General features: G+C 44.7%; 1 protein-coding gene across 7 annotated transcripts in view; it reads left to right on the top strand.

Annotated features, from left to right (window-relative positions):
- The window catches only part of palld (palladin, cytoskeletal associated protein), a 490195-nt gene that overhangs the window by 431014 nt on the left and 41522 nt on the right, over positions 1 to 17659 (top strand). For all 7 annotated transcript variants that reach the window (XM_073047881.1, XM_073047880.1, XM_073047882.1 and 4 more), the window contains 4 exons: positions 3632 to 3733; positions 6931 to 7149; positions 14551 to 14700; positions 14942 to 15036. In XM_073047881.1, the coding sequence (XP_072903982.1) occupies positions 3632 to 3733; positions 6931 to 7149; positions 14551 to 14700; positions 14942 to 15036 (566 nt within the window). The remainder of the gene's footprint in view (positions 1 to 3631; positions 3734 to 6930; positions 7150 to 14550; positions 14701 to 14941; positions 15037 to 17659) is intronic.

The following is a 17659-nucleotide window of genomic DNA, read 5'->3' as shown; positions in this document are numbered from 1 at the left end:
CAAATGCAATCTGACCAATGCCTTACAAAGCTTCAGTAATGCTTTTATATCCTAGTCCCCTTGAAACAAATTTTCAGATTCACTTACTTATTACATTGCACTTTGAAACACACAGTGAAGTGCCTCATTCGCATTAACAACCAGCACAACCGAGCCAAGTGTCACCACATTTTCCAGTGTTACATAGGCTACCCATGATGTTCACAGTACACAGAAGCAGTAACAACAGCAAAACCAGCCCGTGTACCTTCCTACCACACACACACACACACTCACATACACACACACACATACATAAACTCACACACACACACACACACACACACACACACACACACACACACACACACACACACACACACACACACACACACACACACACACACACACACACACACACACACACACCTCTAATCCCAGGAGAAGCCAGTTCCAGGCCTCCAGCCTCCAGTAAACCAGTGAACTCAGGAACTTGTAGACTTTGGGTTTTTGAATTTCTCATTGACGTTCAGGCTCACAGACTCTGGGCTTCAACCACTGGACCTCAACTTATTGTTCATTTATTTTGCAATCCGGAACAGGCCCCTCTCACCCAGTGAGCCGCACTGGCCAGCAACACATCTGTATAACCCTAGACTAATCACAGGACAATTTACAATACCAATTACCCTACTAACAGGTATGTCTTTGGACTCTGGGAACAAACAGGAGCACCCACAGGAAGCCCATGCACTCATGGGAAGATGGTACTAACTTCTCACAGATGGTGTCAGACTTCCAGTCGACCTTCGGCTTTGGTCTGTGGTATCATCCCCAGAACCCGCCACTGATGACAAATGTTAATATAGCATTGGGTTCTTTAGGCTCACCTGCAAGTTAACCCTTAAGGGAATCCTGAACTCAGACTCCCAAGTCTCTTTGCACCTCTGAAATCCAAATTCTTATGGGTTAACTCTGAGAAAGGAGGAATAATGAGTGTTGCAAATGAAAGTGGAGGGTGGTTGCGGCGGTGAGATATAATCATACACTGGTCATAAATTCAAATTCCTGCCTTGGGCAGATCAGGGTGCGGAATTGCCTACAAATAGCATTCCCCACACATAGCAATGTTAGTGGGGTTGCTGACCAAGCTTTTAGTCCACTGTATGAGGAGCCCATAACCAACGGTGTCAGAACCTTCTGAGCTGGACTCATTTCCTACTGTTACAGAGTTCCTGAAATAAATGTGAAATTACAGACTTGCATTTCCCACAATGTTGGGACACTTTGAAAGTGTTTTGCAGAACAAAGGACCACAGTTCAATGACAGCATTGCGGCACTCCCATGGAACCATTCTCAGCCAGTCACCGTAGAACTCTAAATAATTGGACCTCACAATCTCATTGTGATCTTGTGCCTCATTGTCTACCTGCACCACACTATCTCTGCAATGGTTACATTGTTCTGCATTCTAAGACTGTAAGATATTGGAGCAGAATTAGGCCATTTGGCCCATCAAGTCTGGTCCATAATTTCATCATGACTGATTCACTATTCCTCTCAGCCCCAATTTCCTACCTGCTCCTCATATCCCTTCATGCCCTGACCAATCAAGAATCTATCAACCTCTGTCTTAAATATTCGTAAAGGTTTGGCCTCCACAGCTGTCTGTGGCAATGAATTTTGCAGATCCACCATCTCTGGCTAATGAAACGCCTCCTAATCTCCATTCTAAAACGACACTGCTCTATTCTAAAGCTGTGTCCTCTGGTCCTAGGCTCTACCGCCATAGGAAGCATCCTCTCCACATCCACATCCACTCTATCAAGGCCTTCCACCATTCGATAGGCTTCATTTAGGTTGCCCCTGATTCTGTTATTGCTTTACCTAGTTCTAGCACAAAGCTCCATTGTAATGATCTGATCTGTATGCAAGGAAAGCTTTTCACTGTATCTTGGTATGTGACAAACCAATCCCCTATAAAGATGGAAAATGCTGGGAACTCTCAGTGGGTCAAGCAGCCTCATTGGAGATGGAAAGAGAGAATATTCCCTATTAGTAGCCTTTTAGCAGACTAACAAGCTACACCTTCAACTCTATTGCTCTCCACAGATGCTGCCTGACTAGCTGAGCATTTCCAGCATTTTCTGTTTTTGTTTCAGATTTCCAGCATCTGCCACATTCAGCTTTCTAGCTGTCATATACAATTTTGTGAAATCTGCCAGCATTCGTTCTCAGTGTCCTTAAAGAGCAAGTACAACAGACCGCAGTTTCTAAGTGACAACCTGAGATTGATAATACTCTGGTGATGTTGGAAAGGCTTATAACGTCAGGGGCGCTATATAAATACAAGGTACTATTGAAAAGACCATAAGATATAGGAGCAGAGTTAGGCCATTCAGCCCATCGAGTCTGCTCTGTTATTTGATCATAGCTGACTTATTTTCCCTCTCAACCTCATTCTCCTGTCCTCTCCCTGTAACCTTTGACCCCCCCCCCCCGACTAATCAAGAACCCATAAACCTCTGCTTTAAATATACCCAATGACTTGGTCTTCAGAATGAATTCCACGGATTCACCACCATCTGGCTAAATAAATTCCTCTTCATCTTTGTTCTGAAGGGACATCCATCTATATTGAGGTTATATCTGCTGGTCCTAGACTCTCCCACTGTAGGAAACACCCTTTTCATATCCACTCTGTCGAGCCTTTTCAATATTCAGTAGGTTTCAATATGATCCCCTCTCATTCTTCTAAATACCAGCTAGTACAGGCCCAGAACCATCAAATGCTTCAAAATTCGGATTTGAGGGTGGAAAAAAGAAAGCATCAGCCCTTTGAGATGAATTGGAACTGAAAAAGATGATCTGCTTGAGATTGTACTCATAAATTTATGGATCTTGCTATGCATAACATTATAAAGTGGTATGGGACATCGGAAGATCTTGAGAAACACCACAGAAAGTTCAACTTTAAAACAGATCTTGATTAAGTTCAGAAACTGCAAAGGCTGCAAATCTGAAATAAAAACACAAAATGCTAGAAACACACAACAGGTCAAGCAGCTTCCACGAAGCCAGAAACAGAGTTCAATGAGATTGCTTCTCCATTTTCCAATGCAGTTAAACATATGAAGAAATACTGGGCCAATTAGGCTTACGTTCAAAAGAACTTAGAAACATGAAAGAAGAGTTTTTCGAAATCCAACAGGAGCAGACAGATTAAATGCAGAAAATTATAAAGACAGGCTATTATGCAGATGCTGGAAATCCATGGTAACACACAAAAAGTGCTGGAGGAACTCAACAGGTCAAGCAGCATATATGGAAATGAATAAACATTCAACATTTTAGGCCAAGACACATTATTGGGTCCTGACGAAGGGTCTCAGCCTGAAACATCGGCTGTTTATTCATTTTCATAGATGCTGTCTGACCTGTTAGATGCAGGAACTCTAATACCAAGGTTCATGGTCTCAGGCAAGGGGTGAAGCATTGCTGTGGTGTGTCATGTAATTGCATTGTCTTGTCATGGAACTCCAAAGCACTAAGGCTGATTAATTTACTCATATTACTCATTCTGTGCCTTGTTTCCCTCTACTTCTCCATGTTCCCTCACCACCTCCCCACCCCCCATCAACCCTCCTTCAGAGATTGACCTACGAAGAAAAGATGGCGCGCCGACTACTGGGAGCAGACAATGTTGCCACTGTCTTCAATTTTCAGGAGGCTGAGGAGGACCCTGTGGCCCAGGTAGGTTTCCTTCATGTTTAAGATCCTGTCTACTTATGTTCGAGGTCCTGTCTATCTCATATCTAAGGTCCTGGCTACCTCATATTTAAGGCCTTGTCTACCTTATATTTGAGGCCTTGTCTACCTCATATTTGAAACCCTGTATACTTCATGTTTGAGAGCGGCCCTGTCTGCCTCATGATTGAAGCCCTGTCTACCTCAAGCTTAAGGCCCTATCTTCCTAATGTTTGAAGCCCTGTTTACTTTGTGGTTGAAGCCCTGTCTACCTCATGTTTTAGGCCCTGTCTAGCTTAAGAAAGTGTTTCTATTGACAGAGACAAACTGATTAGTTCCATACCAGAGAAACCTTTCTGCTAATGCAGGACAGATTTATAACTTGGTTAAATTATCTACATTTCCTTTGGGAATAATAAGGAGATAGCTGAGCGTAACAATGTCCTCAGTGGGGGCAATCATTTACCTTTCAATTTGAATTAGGTTCTTTCTTTCTTTTCCTTAGGATTTATTTTCTCATTAGACATGGATAATGAAACCTCAGTGTATTTTTCTCCTGAAATAGCCAGAACATTATGTTTTGGGGATTTTTTTGGGCTGCCACAGATGAGGATGTTTTTGCTTAAATGAGGAATGATGTTTATACAACGGGCTGTACTGGAACCGGGAAAAAGGTTTTGGAATGATGGAAGGATTCATTTAACATTTCAAGAGGACGAGAATGTAAAAGCAAGAATGGAATGCTGAGGCTTTACAAGGCATTGGTCAAACTGCACTTGGAGCATTGTGAGCAGTTTTGCTGAGGAAGGGGCTAAAGGAGGTTCATAAGAACTATTCCAGAAATGAGGAGCATTTGATGGACAGGATTAGAATAGGATTGGTGTAGATAGATGATTAAGTTTGGCATGGAGTCAGAGGGCTGAATCCATGTCGTCCGACATTATAACTCCTGAGTTCCTGCTGCACAGATATGTGTTGTTATATCCTCTTTATGATGCAGAAGTAGTCCATTCAGCCCAACTAATCTAGGCTAGAGTTTAAGTTTCACTTCTGCACCTAATTCTGTCGTGTACCCTTCTATTTGACTTTCCTGTTAACAATCTGGTGTTGTTTTTCACACGTCCTTGCTATTTGCCTCCATCACTTTCCTACACCCTCTGGAGCAAGAGATTCCAGATCATTTATCACACATACATAGATACATACAGTGAAATATGTCACCTGCATTGATAACCAGTGCACCCAAGCACGTGCTGGGCACAGCCCCCAATGTCGCCACACATTCCGGTGCCAACAGAGCGTGCTCATACTGCTCAGCAGAACAACACAGAGCAGCCCCGTTCCTCCAACCCAGATTTCTCATGATTCCCTTTTGGCTTTGTTAGTGGATCTCTTAGACCATTAGACCATACTGTAAGATAAAGGAGCAAAATTAGGCCATTTGGCCCATTGAATCTGTTTCTCCATTCAATTAGGGCTAATTTAATTTCAACCCCATTTCCTGCCTTCTCCCTGTAACCCTTAATCCCCTTAACAACAAATTACTGACCAATCTCTGCCTTAAACATACCTAGTGACATGACCTCCAAAGTCCTCTGTAGCAGTGAATTCCATGGATTCACCACCCTCTGGCTAAACAAATTCCTGTTCGTCTCAGTTTTATTCTAAGTCTGTGCCCTCAGATCCCAGGTTCTCCGACTAATAGACCTTCTCCACGTCCACTCTATCCAGGCCTTTCAGTATCTGGTAGGTTTCAATGAGATCCTTCTTCATCCTTCTGAATTCCATGGAGTACATTCCAGAGACCTCAAGTGCTCATCAGATGTTAAACCTTTCATTCTAATGGAACCTGCAATGGACTCACTTCAGGGCCAGCACATCCTTCCTCAGATGCAGGGGCCCAAAATTGCTCACGATATTCCAAATGCAGTCTCTCTAATGCCTCAGCAGTACATCCTTGTTTTTAAAATTCAAAGTTCAAAGTCAATCTATATCAAAATACATATATATTAATAATAATAAGTACTTTATTGATCCCAGGTGGGAAATTATTTTGTTACAGCAGCAACATTTAAAAACGCACTTGGCAATAATAATATTAACTAATAATAAAGTACAGAATAATAATATACACAATAATAATTTACCAATGTGCAATAATAATTTATGAAATAATAAAACAGAGACTATTGTACTATGATGTGTGTTGTCCTGTTGCACAGAGGGAACTGTTGTACATGTTTATTGCATTTGGTAGGAAAGATTTTCTGTAACAATCCTTGTGACAGCGGAGCGGAATGAGTCTGTTCGAAAGGGGGCTCCGCTGCTTATTCAGTAGGTCATGGAGAGGATGTGCCAGATTGTCCATAATGGATAACAGTTTGTTTAGTGACCTCCTCTCCAACACTAACTCAGAAGAGTCCGGGTTGTAGCCCAGGACGGACTCAGCCTTTTTGGTGAGCTTATTTAGTTTTTTTGCATCAGCAGCCCTGGCTGCTCCCCCCAACATAAAGCAGTGAAGAAGACTGCTGTCGCTACAGCAGACTGGTAAAAGATCTCCAACATACTGCTGCACACATTGAGGGATCTCAGCTTCCTTAGAAAACAGAGTCTGCTTGTCTCCTTCTTGTAAACAGCCTTGATGTTGGCTTTCCAGTCAAGTCTGTTGTCAAGGTGAACACCCAAGTACTTGTACTCCTCCACCGTGACTTCTTCTCCCTGAGAAGGGGAAAGGAGAGGGGAGGGAGCAGGAAGCACCAGAGGGACATTCTGTAAATGATCAATAAACCAATCGTTTGGGATCAAATGACCTTGCCTGGTGTCTGAGGGCTGGGTGGGGTGTCCACATCCGTGCCAACCCCCCACCCCCAGCACTCCTTCTCGGCCACCTACCCCACACCCCTCTACTCCACGTTGACAAATAAAGTACTATGCAAAAGTCTTAGGCACCCTAGCTATGTATATGTGCCTAAGACTTTTGCACAATACTGCATATTAACCCTTTCATTCCCCAGGTCATTCTCATCATATTCTCTATGTGCCTGTGGTGTTGGTTCAAGCAGGTTTTTCGTTGGACCTGTGTCTCACTGTACATATGGACATGACCATAAACACAAATTGACTCAGCTAGATGCCAGTCAGATCTCTTTCCTTAGTCTCACCCTCTCTCTTGTGGGGGCTGCTGTTTTTATTTTCTCCCCCAGGAGTACAAAGTCTCCACCTTTGAACAGAGGCTGATTAGCGAGATTGAGTTCCGGCTGGAGCGCTCCAAGGTGGACGAGTCGGATGACGAGGTCTCACACGAGGAGCTGCCTTCCCAGTGCACAGCCCCGGCCTTTGAGAGGAAGCTGAAGCACGTCAAGCTGTACGAGGGCACGCCCGTCACCTTCATGTGCAAAGTCACTGGACAGCCCATGCCAAAGGTATGAAAGAGATTAGACTGAAGGATTCTGGATAGCCTGAGACTTTTTCCCAGGGAGAAAATGGCTAATGCAAGGAGGCATAGATTTAAGGTGATTGGAGGAAAGTATAGAAGTGATGTTCTTTACACAGAGAGTGGGGGTTGCATAAAAAGCCCTGCCAGGGGTGTGTGGTAGAGGCAGATAGATTGGGGCATTTAAGAAACTCTTTGATAAGCACATAGATGATCAAAAAATGAAGGGTTATGTAGAAGAGAAGGGTCAGATTGACCTTAGAATAGGTTAAAAGTGTGGCACAACACTGTAAGCTGAGGAACCTGTATTGTGCTGTAATGGTCTATGTCCTGTTACCTTGATTTGTCACATCAAAACATGAAGTGAAATGTGTTGTTTGTGTTACGACCGATACAATCCCAAATAGCAGCCCACGGGTTTCACCATGTTTCATGCACCAACATAGCATTCCCACAGTGTTCATTAACCCTAACCCGTACACGTTTAGAATGTGAGAGGAAACCGGAGCACCCAGAGGAAACCCGCGTGGTTATGGGGAGAACGTACACACTCTTTACAGTCAGCGGTGGGAATTAAACCCCAATCACTGGCACTGTAAAGCATTATGCTAACCACTACAGTACCATGTTGCCTCGTAGGGTATGCAGTGGAAGATTGGTGATGACATGAATTCATCCTTTCAATGATAGGGATAGCGCTTGTTTGAAAGTCCAATCCATTGTCTTCACTTCCACAGATCCATAAACTCCTGTCCGTCAAGGATAAGTAATCCAGAATTGGTTTATTATTGTCACATTTACCGAGATACACAACATCCAGATTATTCTATGCATTGATGGAGTACAAAAAGGGGGAAAAAAAAGATTGGGAGCAGCACATCACAGAGGCCAGGCTCAACGTCAGTAGAAACTACAAGCTGACAGCCGATGATACCTTGAAGTTAGTAAAGCAATTGTCCCTTAGTTAGCATGAGTGTGTTTCACTTCCTTCCATTATATTCTTATTTTGTCTCCATTAGTAAAAATGGTTCCCGGAATCTGCTCTGTAAAGAGAAGCTATGCTCTTCAAAGATCTTCCCTGCCTGGGCTGTCTGCAATCTGTCCTTGTCTGGACATTGTTAACACTTGCCTTGCTGCAACTTCCTGTTTTCCTAAGTGGAGTTCATTTCTGAAATGTAATATTGGACCACCTTCCATTACTCCTTAGTCAATGCACTCCATATCCAAACAACTCACTGTGCTCATATAATACAAGTAACCTCTCTCCTGTTCCATCTGCCTCTTTTGCCAATTACCTTGAATTTGTATCTGCTCGGCAGAGGACTGAGTGTTCTTTCAAGCCAAGCTCAAGGAATTTCAGACAGATATTTTGTTGGATCTGGCATTTGTAGCCAGGCTGTAAATGACTCAACACTGTTACAGCTTCTATTTCTTTGCAGAGTTCATGATGATTCCTCAAAGTCCAAAGTACATTTATTATCAACGTATATATGCCATGTACAACCTTGACACTCATCTTTTTCTCAGGCAGCCGCAAAACAAAGAAACATGATAGAATCCATGGAAAGCCCCACACAACGAAGGCTGACAAATGCCCACTGTGCAAGAAAAAGGACAAATTATGCAAACATTTGAAAAAGTAAACAAATAACACACAGAGAATTAAGGCCAGAGTCCCTGAAAATGAGTCCACAGTCACAGAGTCAGTTCAGTGCTGAGGGAGTGTTGATGGCTGCAGGCCACAGTCACACTGTCAGTTCAGTGCTGAGGGAGTGTCGATGGCTGCAGGCCACAGTCACAGAGTCAGTTCAGTGCTGAGGGGAGTGCCGATCGCTGCAGGCCACAGTCACAGAGTCAGTTCAGTGCTGAGGGAGTGCTGATCGCTTCAGGCCACAGTCACAGAGTCAGTTCAGTGCTGAGGGAGTGTCGATGGCTGCAGGCCACAGTCACAGAGTCAGTTCAGTGCTGAGGGAGTGCCGATCGGTGCAGGCCACAGTCACACAGTCAGTTCAGTGCTGAGGGAGTGCCGATCGCTGCAGGCCACAGTCACAGAGTCAATTCAGTGCTGAGGGAGTGTCGATGGCTGCAGGCCACAGTCACAGAGTCAGTTCAGTGCTGAGGGAGTGCCGATGGCTGCAGGCCACAGTCACAGAGTCAGTTCAGTGCTGAGGGAGTGCTGATCGCTGCAGGCCACAGTCACAGAGTCAGTTCAGTGCTGAGGGAGTGCCGATCGGTGCAGGCCACAGTCACAGAGTCAGATCAGTGCTGAGGGGAGTGCTGATCGCTGCAGGCCACAGTCACAGAGTCAGTTCAGTGCTGAGGGAGTGCCGATCGCTGCAGGCCACAGTCACAGAGTCAGTTCAGTGCTGAGGGGAGTGCCGATCGCTGCAGGCCACAGTCACAGAGTCAGTTCAGTGCTGAGGGAGTGCCGATCGCTGCAGGCCACAGTCACAGAGTCAGTTCAGTGCTGAGGGGAGTGCCGATCGCTGCAGGCCACAGTCACAGAGTCAGTTCAGTGCTGAGGGAGTGCCGATGGCTGCAGGCCACAGTCACAGAGTCAGTTCAGTGCTGAGGGAGTGCCGATGGCTGCAGGCCACAGTCATAGAGTCAGTTCAGTGCTGAGGGATTGCCGATCGCTGCAGGCCACAGTCACAGAGTCAGTTCAGTGCTGAGGGAGTGCCGATCGCTGCAGGCCACAGTCACAGAGTCAGTTCAGTGCTGAGGGAGTGTCGATGGCTGCAGGCCACAGTCACAGAGTCAGTTCAGTGCTGAGGGGAGTGCTGATCGCTGCAGGCCACAGTCACAGAGTCAGTTCAGTGCTGAGGGAGTGTCGATGGCTGCAGGCCACAGTCACAGAGTCAGTTCAGTGCTGAGGGAGTGTCGATGGCTGCAGGCCACAGTCACAGAGTCAATTCAGTGCTGAGGGGAGTGCTGATCGCTGCAGGCCACAGTCACAGAGTCAGTTCAGTGCTGAGGGAGTGTCGATGGCTGCAGGCCACAGTCACAGAGTCAGTTCAGTGCTGAGGGAGTGTCGATGGCTGCAGGCCACAGTCACAGAGTCAATTCAGTGCTGAGGGGAGTGCTGATCGCTGCAGGCCACAGTCACAGAGTCAGTTCAGTGCTGAGGGAGTGTCGATGGCTGCAGGCCACAGTCACAGAGTCAGTTCAGTGCTGAGGGAGTGCCGATGGCTGCAGGCCACAGTCACAGAGACAGTTCAGTGCTGAGGGAATGTCGATGGCTGCAGGCCACAGTCACACAGTCAGTTCAGTGCTGAGGGAGTGTCGATCGCTGCAGGCCACAGTCACAGAGTCAGTTCAGTGCTGAGGGAGTGTCGATGGCTGCAGGCCACAGTCACAGAGTCAATTTAGTGCTGAGGGAGTGCCGATGGCTGCAGGCCACAGTCATAGAGACAGTTCAGTGCTGAGGGGAGTGAAGCCTCACAGAGCAGTGAGCTGAACATCAATTCGTCCTTCACTCTTGGCCTCAACGCCTTGATCATTTTAATATGGCTTGGCACTTAAGTTGGCTAAACATCAGTTTGCTTTACACCATTGGTCCAGGCTCCACTGCTTCAATCCGGCCCGAGGTCCACGCGGCCACAGCCGTACCTGCATTCTTGAGGGTCCAGTTCACTGAAGCCTTCAGGAAACCACAAAAACACCAGATTGTATAGACGGTTCAGAAGCACAACTCCCAAAGAGCAACTACAGGCTGCGGATTGCAGTGACTGTAGTCCAGAAAAAGTATAATTAGTAGAATAGTCCATAGTTTTATTAGCTGCCAGCAAAAAGTCACCGTGTCTCGCCAGCACCATCTTGCTGTGGAGTTTCCTTTTGTTTAGTAATCCAGTACGGTTTCCATTAAAGTCTGGTAAACTATTACCATTAATTCTCACATCTACATCAAAACATTGACAGAGCAAAGTGCATCACAAGTTTGTGCTGTGAGCCCGCAAGTGTTGCCACTTTTCAGAGCCAGCTTAGCAGGCCCACAACTTACTAACCCTAACCCATACGTCTTTAGAATGTGGAAGGTGTTACACTTTGTAACTTCAAAACATTAAACTAATTTAAAGGAAGACATGTGAGTCCAAAATGCAGTCTAACTTCGAGTTTACTTTAAGCAAGGCGCACGCATATCACGTGGTAGTGTGACGACATAGGTAATTCACATATTTTTATATATAACCCGTAATGAATTATTTATGAACAAGAATAATTAATCAGCCACTATATACTCAAATATTACTGAAATGTTAAATATGCAATCAGAGCAAACCAGGGCACCCAGAGGAAATCCACATGGTCATGGGGAGAACAGACAAACTCCTTACAGACAGCAGCGGGAATTGAACCCCAATCACTGGCATAGTAAAGCCGTGTACTAACCGCTACCCTATCAGGGTCCTGCTGAGCACATAGACTAGAATATGTGTGCTTAATGGTCACTGTCTGCATTTACCCCGGAGAGAGTTGGTTCTTTCCATCACTGTCTGTCCCGGGGTTCGGTCACGGACTTGTACTTGGAAAGTGAGGTTGTTTGTACTGATCTGACGGTTACGATTAAACTGATCATGTTGCTCGCTGTAGGGCAAACCACCAGGTTCCCAACAGAGGGCGGGGGTTTCCCACCACAGCAGTAAGGGTTCCCAGATGATTTCCAGCACAGCATGGAGAGAACAGGGGTTCCTACCTGAGGGCAGGCGTTCTCATCAGCTTCCCAAAAAAGGTCAAGGAGTTCCCACCGGGTTCCCAGCAGGGCAGTAGGAAGGGCAAGAGTTCCTGGCTGGTTTCCAGCACAGCAGTGGGAAAGCTGGGGTTTCCCAGCAAGCACTCAACAAAAGGGCAGGAGTCCACACCAGGTTCCCAACAGAAAACAAGGGTCATCACCAGGTTCCCAGCAGTAGGGAGGATGGGAGTTTACAGTAGGTACCCAACAGAAGAAAGGGGTTCCAAATGGGGTCCCAGTTGGGGAAAGGAGTTCTCACCAGGTTCCCAGTTTTCTAGACCACTCAATGTTATCAATGCCAAAACCACTACATTTTCATATTTATTTGCAATTTTGACATGTCACAGTAGTACAATAAACCTTCTGATGGGTTAAAGGTGAAAGGTGAAATGTTTAAGGGGAATATGATGGGGAGAGTGGTGAGAGTGTGGAATGAGAAGTGGTGGATGCGGGGTTGATTGCAACATTTAAGAGAAGTTTGGATTGGTACATGGATGGAAGGGGTATGGAGAGCTGTGGTCCACAGTTTGGACTCCAATCAAACACCAATTTCATTCATCTTATATATATGTCTGCCTGCATTAGGAAATCGCTATGGTGTGTTGGTGCAACAGGAACAAAAATGACATTCAACAATTATACAGACTAAAAAATTAAATTAAAATAACATTAACAGTAAAGATATGGAATAAAATACTAAATATCAGCATGTATTTACAACATTAAAAGCCATTATAAAATTATCCACACTCCCTGTCCCCTCTCTCCCCTGGAAGTCCCTACAAAGGACTTTGAGGAAGGCCGGGAGGATCATAGGGATCTCCCTACCATCCATTGGGTACACTTATCAGGAGCGTTGCATACGCAGGGTCCTTAGTATTAACAAAGATCCCACCCATCCATCCAGCATCCTCTTTGACTTTCTACCATCAGGCAGGAGACTCTGATGCATAAAAACAAAAGCGGTCAAGATGGGAAACAGCTTCTTCCCTCAGGCCATTAGGCTTCAGAACTTTGCTGAATTGCATTTGAAGTGTCACTGGATAATTTCTACTCTACCCTACAATATTTAATTTATGCACTTTGTCATTTGTAGTTTTAATTCTTACTTTCCTAAGTTATTATGTGCTATATGTGTGCTATGTATATAGCTAAAGGACAATAAATTTTAATGCTTTCTGGATCCTGAACTCAGATTGCGTACTGTAGAGGAGAAAGAGGAACAGGAGACCTGGATGAAGGTCTCGACCTTAAATGCCGACTATTCCTTTCTGTCCACAGACGCTGCCTTGACCCACTGCGTTCCTCCAGCAGCTCAACTTATGCTTCACATTTTAGACTAATGGGTGAGCCACAAACAGTCTGCTGGAGGAACTCAGTAAGTTGAACAGCATCTGCGTTTCACATTGACTCAGAATCAGGTTTACTACTACTGATGGTCACTCAGTGGCAACTTATCAGGTACACCTGTACACCTGCTCATTAATTTAGTTATTTTATTTAGAGATACAGCGCAGAACAGGCCCTTCCGGCCCTTCAAACTGTGCTGCCCAGCCACCCCAAGTCTCAACAAGGGACAATTCACAATGACCAATTAACCTACTAACTGGCACGCCTTTGGACTGTGGGAGGAAACCAGATCATTGGGTGTGGGTCTTCAGGCTCCTAGAGCTTCTCCCTTCTAGAGATGCCTAGTGTGTGAACCTTTATCAGAATATTACTACACAGTGCTATAATAAAATCACGTTGACTGGTGGACTTTAGGAGATCTAGGCCTCATATGGAGCCAGTGATCATTAATGGAGAATGTGTGGAGCAGGTTAAGACCTACAAGTATCTGGGAGTACAGTTAGACGAGAAGCTAGACTGGACTGCCAACACAGATGCCTTGTGCAGGAAGGCACAGAGTCGACTGTACTTCCTTAGAAGGTTGGCGTCATTCAATGTCTGTAGTGAGATGCTGAAGATGTTCTATAGGTCAGTTGTGGAGAGCGCCCTCTTCTTTGTGGTGGCGTGTTGGGGAGGCAGCATTAAGAAGAGGGACGCCTCACGTCTTAATAAGCTGGTAAGGAAGGCGGGCTCTGTCGTGGGCAAAGTACTGGAGGGTTTAACATCGGTAGCTGAGCGAAGGGCGCTGAGTAGGCTACGGTCAATTATGGATAACTCTGAACATCCTCTACATAGCACCATCCAGAGACAGAGAAGCAGTTTCAGCGACAGGTTACTATCGATGCAATGCTCCTCAGACAGGATGAAGAGGTCAATACTCCCCAATGCCATTAGGCTTTACAATTCTACCGCCAGGACTTAAGAACTTTTTAAAAGCTATTATTAATGCTTTTTGAGATAGTGATTTAGATGCATATATTTTTTTTTACTGAGTTAAGTATTGTATGTAATTAGTTTTGCTACAACAAGTGTATGGGACATTGGAAAAAAGTTGAATTTCCCCATGGGGATGAATAAAGTATCTATCTATCTATCTATCTATCTAATGCACTCTTGAGCACCATATCTCAGGTGTACTCTGTTGCACCCAGTGTAGAATGACCTACTTGGATGCCCTTCTGTGCACTCTCCTGCCACCTACTGTTCAGCTGAATGCATTACATTGCATCAGCCATTCACTGTTGTCTGTTTTTCATTCCTCACCCCTAACAGGTCTACTGGTTTAAAGATGGCAATCAGATTTCCAAGCACAGCGAGCACTACCAGATTTGTCGTGAGCCGGATGGGACTTGTTCCCTCCATACCAAAGCTGCTACGCTGGATGACGATGGGAATTACACCATCATGTTGGCTAACCCTGTGGTAGGTTTTTTCCTCTCATGGGCTTGAACATGAGTGCGGTTGGGTGTCGGGCTGCCTCTGGTAAAATGAGATGCAAGTCCGTAAATCCACTGAAAATGGTTTCACTTTTGGATTCATTTAGTTTTCAGATGTACATTGAAACATACAGTGAAATAGGTCGTACAGTCTGTGACCCTGTGATCTGTGAATAGTTTACGGGACCTCCAATGAATAATTCTTTGTTTCTTTGCTTTATTCACAGGGTAGGACTAGCTGTACAGGAAGGCTGATGGTTCAGACTGTGAGCCAGAGGGGACGGTCGCCCCGTTCCCCTGCAGGACAATCACCTGGGAGAAGGTAACGCCAGTGCCCTTGTGGGGAGTCTTGAACTGTTAACCCTCCATGTTACTGGGTCAAAAGCAGCTGTGCTGGGCAAAACTCAGTAGGGCAGGGAACATCTGTGGAAAGAGAAACAGAATTAACATTTCAGACCCATGACCCTGCATCAAAACTGCTTCATTTCTGGTCCCCTCATTATAGGAAGAATGATTCATTCATTCTCTCTCTCTCTCTCTCTCTCTCCCTCCCTCTCCCTCTCCCCCCTCCCTCTCTCCCTCCCTCTCCTCTCATATTCAGAAGGGATTGACCAAAATAATTCCAGAGGTGAGAACTTTAGATGTGTGGATAGCCTGGAGCACTAAAAGCAAACAAGTCTGTGAGGAACTTTGATGGAGTTGCTTAAAATCATGCAGGGTCTTGAGAGATTAGATGGAGAGAGACAGTCCTCATTAGCAGAAGGGCGAGAACTGGAGGATACAGTTGGCGTTTTGGGTCAAAACCCTTCATCTGCCAGAAGTGATGAAGGCTCTTGACTCAATACATTGATTGTTTATTCCCCTCCATAGATTCTGCCTGACCTGCTGAATTCCTCCAGTTACTCTGGATTTCCAACATCTGCAAAATCTCTTGTGTTTATGGACCAAAAGAGATGTGCATTTTTAAAATGTAGTTAGAATGTGGAATGAATTTCCAGAGGTGATATCGGAGACAAGTTCAACAAGTGACCAGAAGACCATTAGATCTAGGCGAAGAATTAGGCCATTCATCCCTTTGACTCTCCACTGAATTATTACCCCTCTCATCCCCATTTGTCTGCCTTCTCCCCGTAACCTTTGACACCCTGTCTAATCATGAACCTATCAACCTCTGCCTTAAATATACCCAATAACTTGGCCTGACAGCCACCTGTGGCAAAGTATCCACAGATTCACCATTCTTTGGCTAACGAAAATTTACCTAATCTCTGTTCAAGTTCTGAGGCTGTGCCTTCTGTGCTAGACTTTCCCACTACAGGAAACAACTCTCCACATCCACTCTATGGTGATATAAATGTATTTTAATAATAAATTTATTTTGAACTTTAAATTTTGGTCATCATGGACCAGTTGGTCTGAAGGGCCTGTTTCTATGCTGTGTGACTGTCTGACACTGTTGCAGGCAGTGATTTCAGAACCATTTCCCTCTGTGGTTTTTAAAACTATCTGCCTTCTGTTTCTTTTGCCATTGAAAATAAATCTCATTCCTCTGGTTGCCAATTAATCCAACAAAATGGCTTTTTATTCATGAGCTCCATTGACTGAAACATATAATCCTGTGCTGGCTAGAATGAAGAGGATTTATCGCTATAATAACCACGTCCAGTCCTGCAGGAAACTGAAACGACATTTTTAACCGAATTCTTGATAGGTACAGCATTTTGTTCCTTTGAAATATGCCAAAGAAATCTGACCAACAGGGTCCCTTTCAAAGCCAAGTGACACCAGTTGGAATGGTGTTCAAAGTTTAAAATCCAAAGTAAATCTATTATCAAAGTACATATATATGTCACCATATACTGCCTTGAGATTCATTTTCTCGCAGGCATTCACAGTTCAGGAAAATAAAGAAATGCAATATAATTTATGAAAAGCTATACATAACACTGACAAATATCCAAAGTGCAAAAGAGAACAGATCATGCAAATAATAAATTTTTAAAAAGTAAATAAATAATACTGAGGTATAGAGTCATTGAATGTGAGTCTATAGGCTGTAGAATTAGTTCTGCATTGAGGTGAGTGAAATTACCCAGGAGCCTGATGGTTGTAAAGTAACTGTTCCTGAACTTGGAGGTGTGGAATCTGAGGCTCCTGTACCCCCTTCTCAATGGTAGCAATGAGAAGAAAACCTGTAAACACGAGGAAATCTGCAGATGCTGGAAATTCAAACAACACACACAAAATGCTGGTGGAACACAGCAGGCCAGGCAGCATCTATAGGAAGAAGCACTGTCGACATTTCAGGCCGAGATCCTTTGTCAGGACTAACTGAAAGAAGAAAACCTGGCCTGGATGGTGGAGGTCCCTGAAGATGGATCCTGCTTTCTTGTGGCAGTGCTCGTTGTAGATGTTCTCAATGGTAGAGAGGCGTTGCCTATGATGAACTTAGGCTGTATCCATGACTTTTTGTAAATGTCTCCATTCTTGGGCTTGGTGTTTCCATACCAGGCCATGATGCAACCAGTCTCTCCACAATGCATCTATAGAAGTTTGTCAACATTTTCCAAAAAAAAAGAAAAAATTACAAACATTCCAATAACACAATAGTACCCTTATTTTATATTGGAACACTTCTATTTCCTTCTATAACCATTCTGCTAGAAGGATGCAGTAGAATCCCCAGACAGGTTCACAGAGTTGTTGAAGGCAGGCACTGACAACAAGGGTTGCTTGTGTGAGAGACCTATCTTCAATAACCGTTGCGGTGAGACGCGGGGGTCCAGTATTTAGACAAGTAATTCTTTCAGTAACGAGTTTCTGTCTTGGGATGGTTCACTTACTGCTCCTTTGCAATTAATGTCTGATCGTGTTTGGCAGTCCAGCTGCAGCCTGTAATTAACCATCTTGTCAGAGAAGGCAGTTTGAATTTCATTCAGCTTATA

This window comes from Hemitrygon akajei, chromosome 6, assembly GCF_048418815.1.
Source record: "Hemitrygon akajei chromosome 6, sHemAka1.3, whole genome shotgun sequence".
In the NCBI taxonomy this organism is placed as follows: Eukaryota; Metazoa; Chordata; class Chondrichthyes; order Myliobatiformes; family Dasyatidae; genus Hemitrygon; species Hemitrygon akajei.
This window is presented reverse-complemented; position numbering and strand designations above follow the sequence as displayed.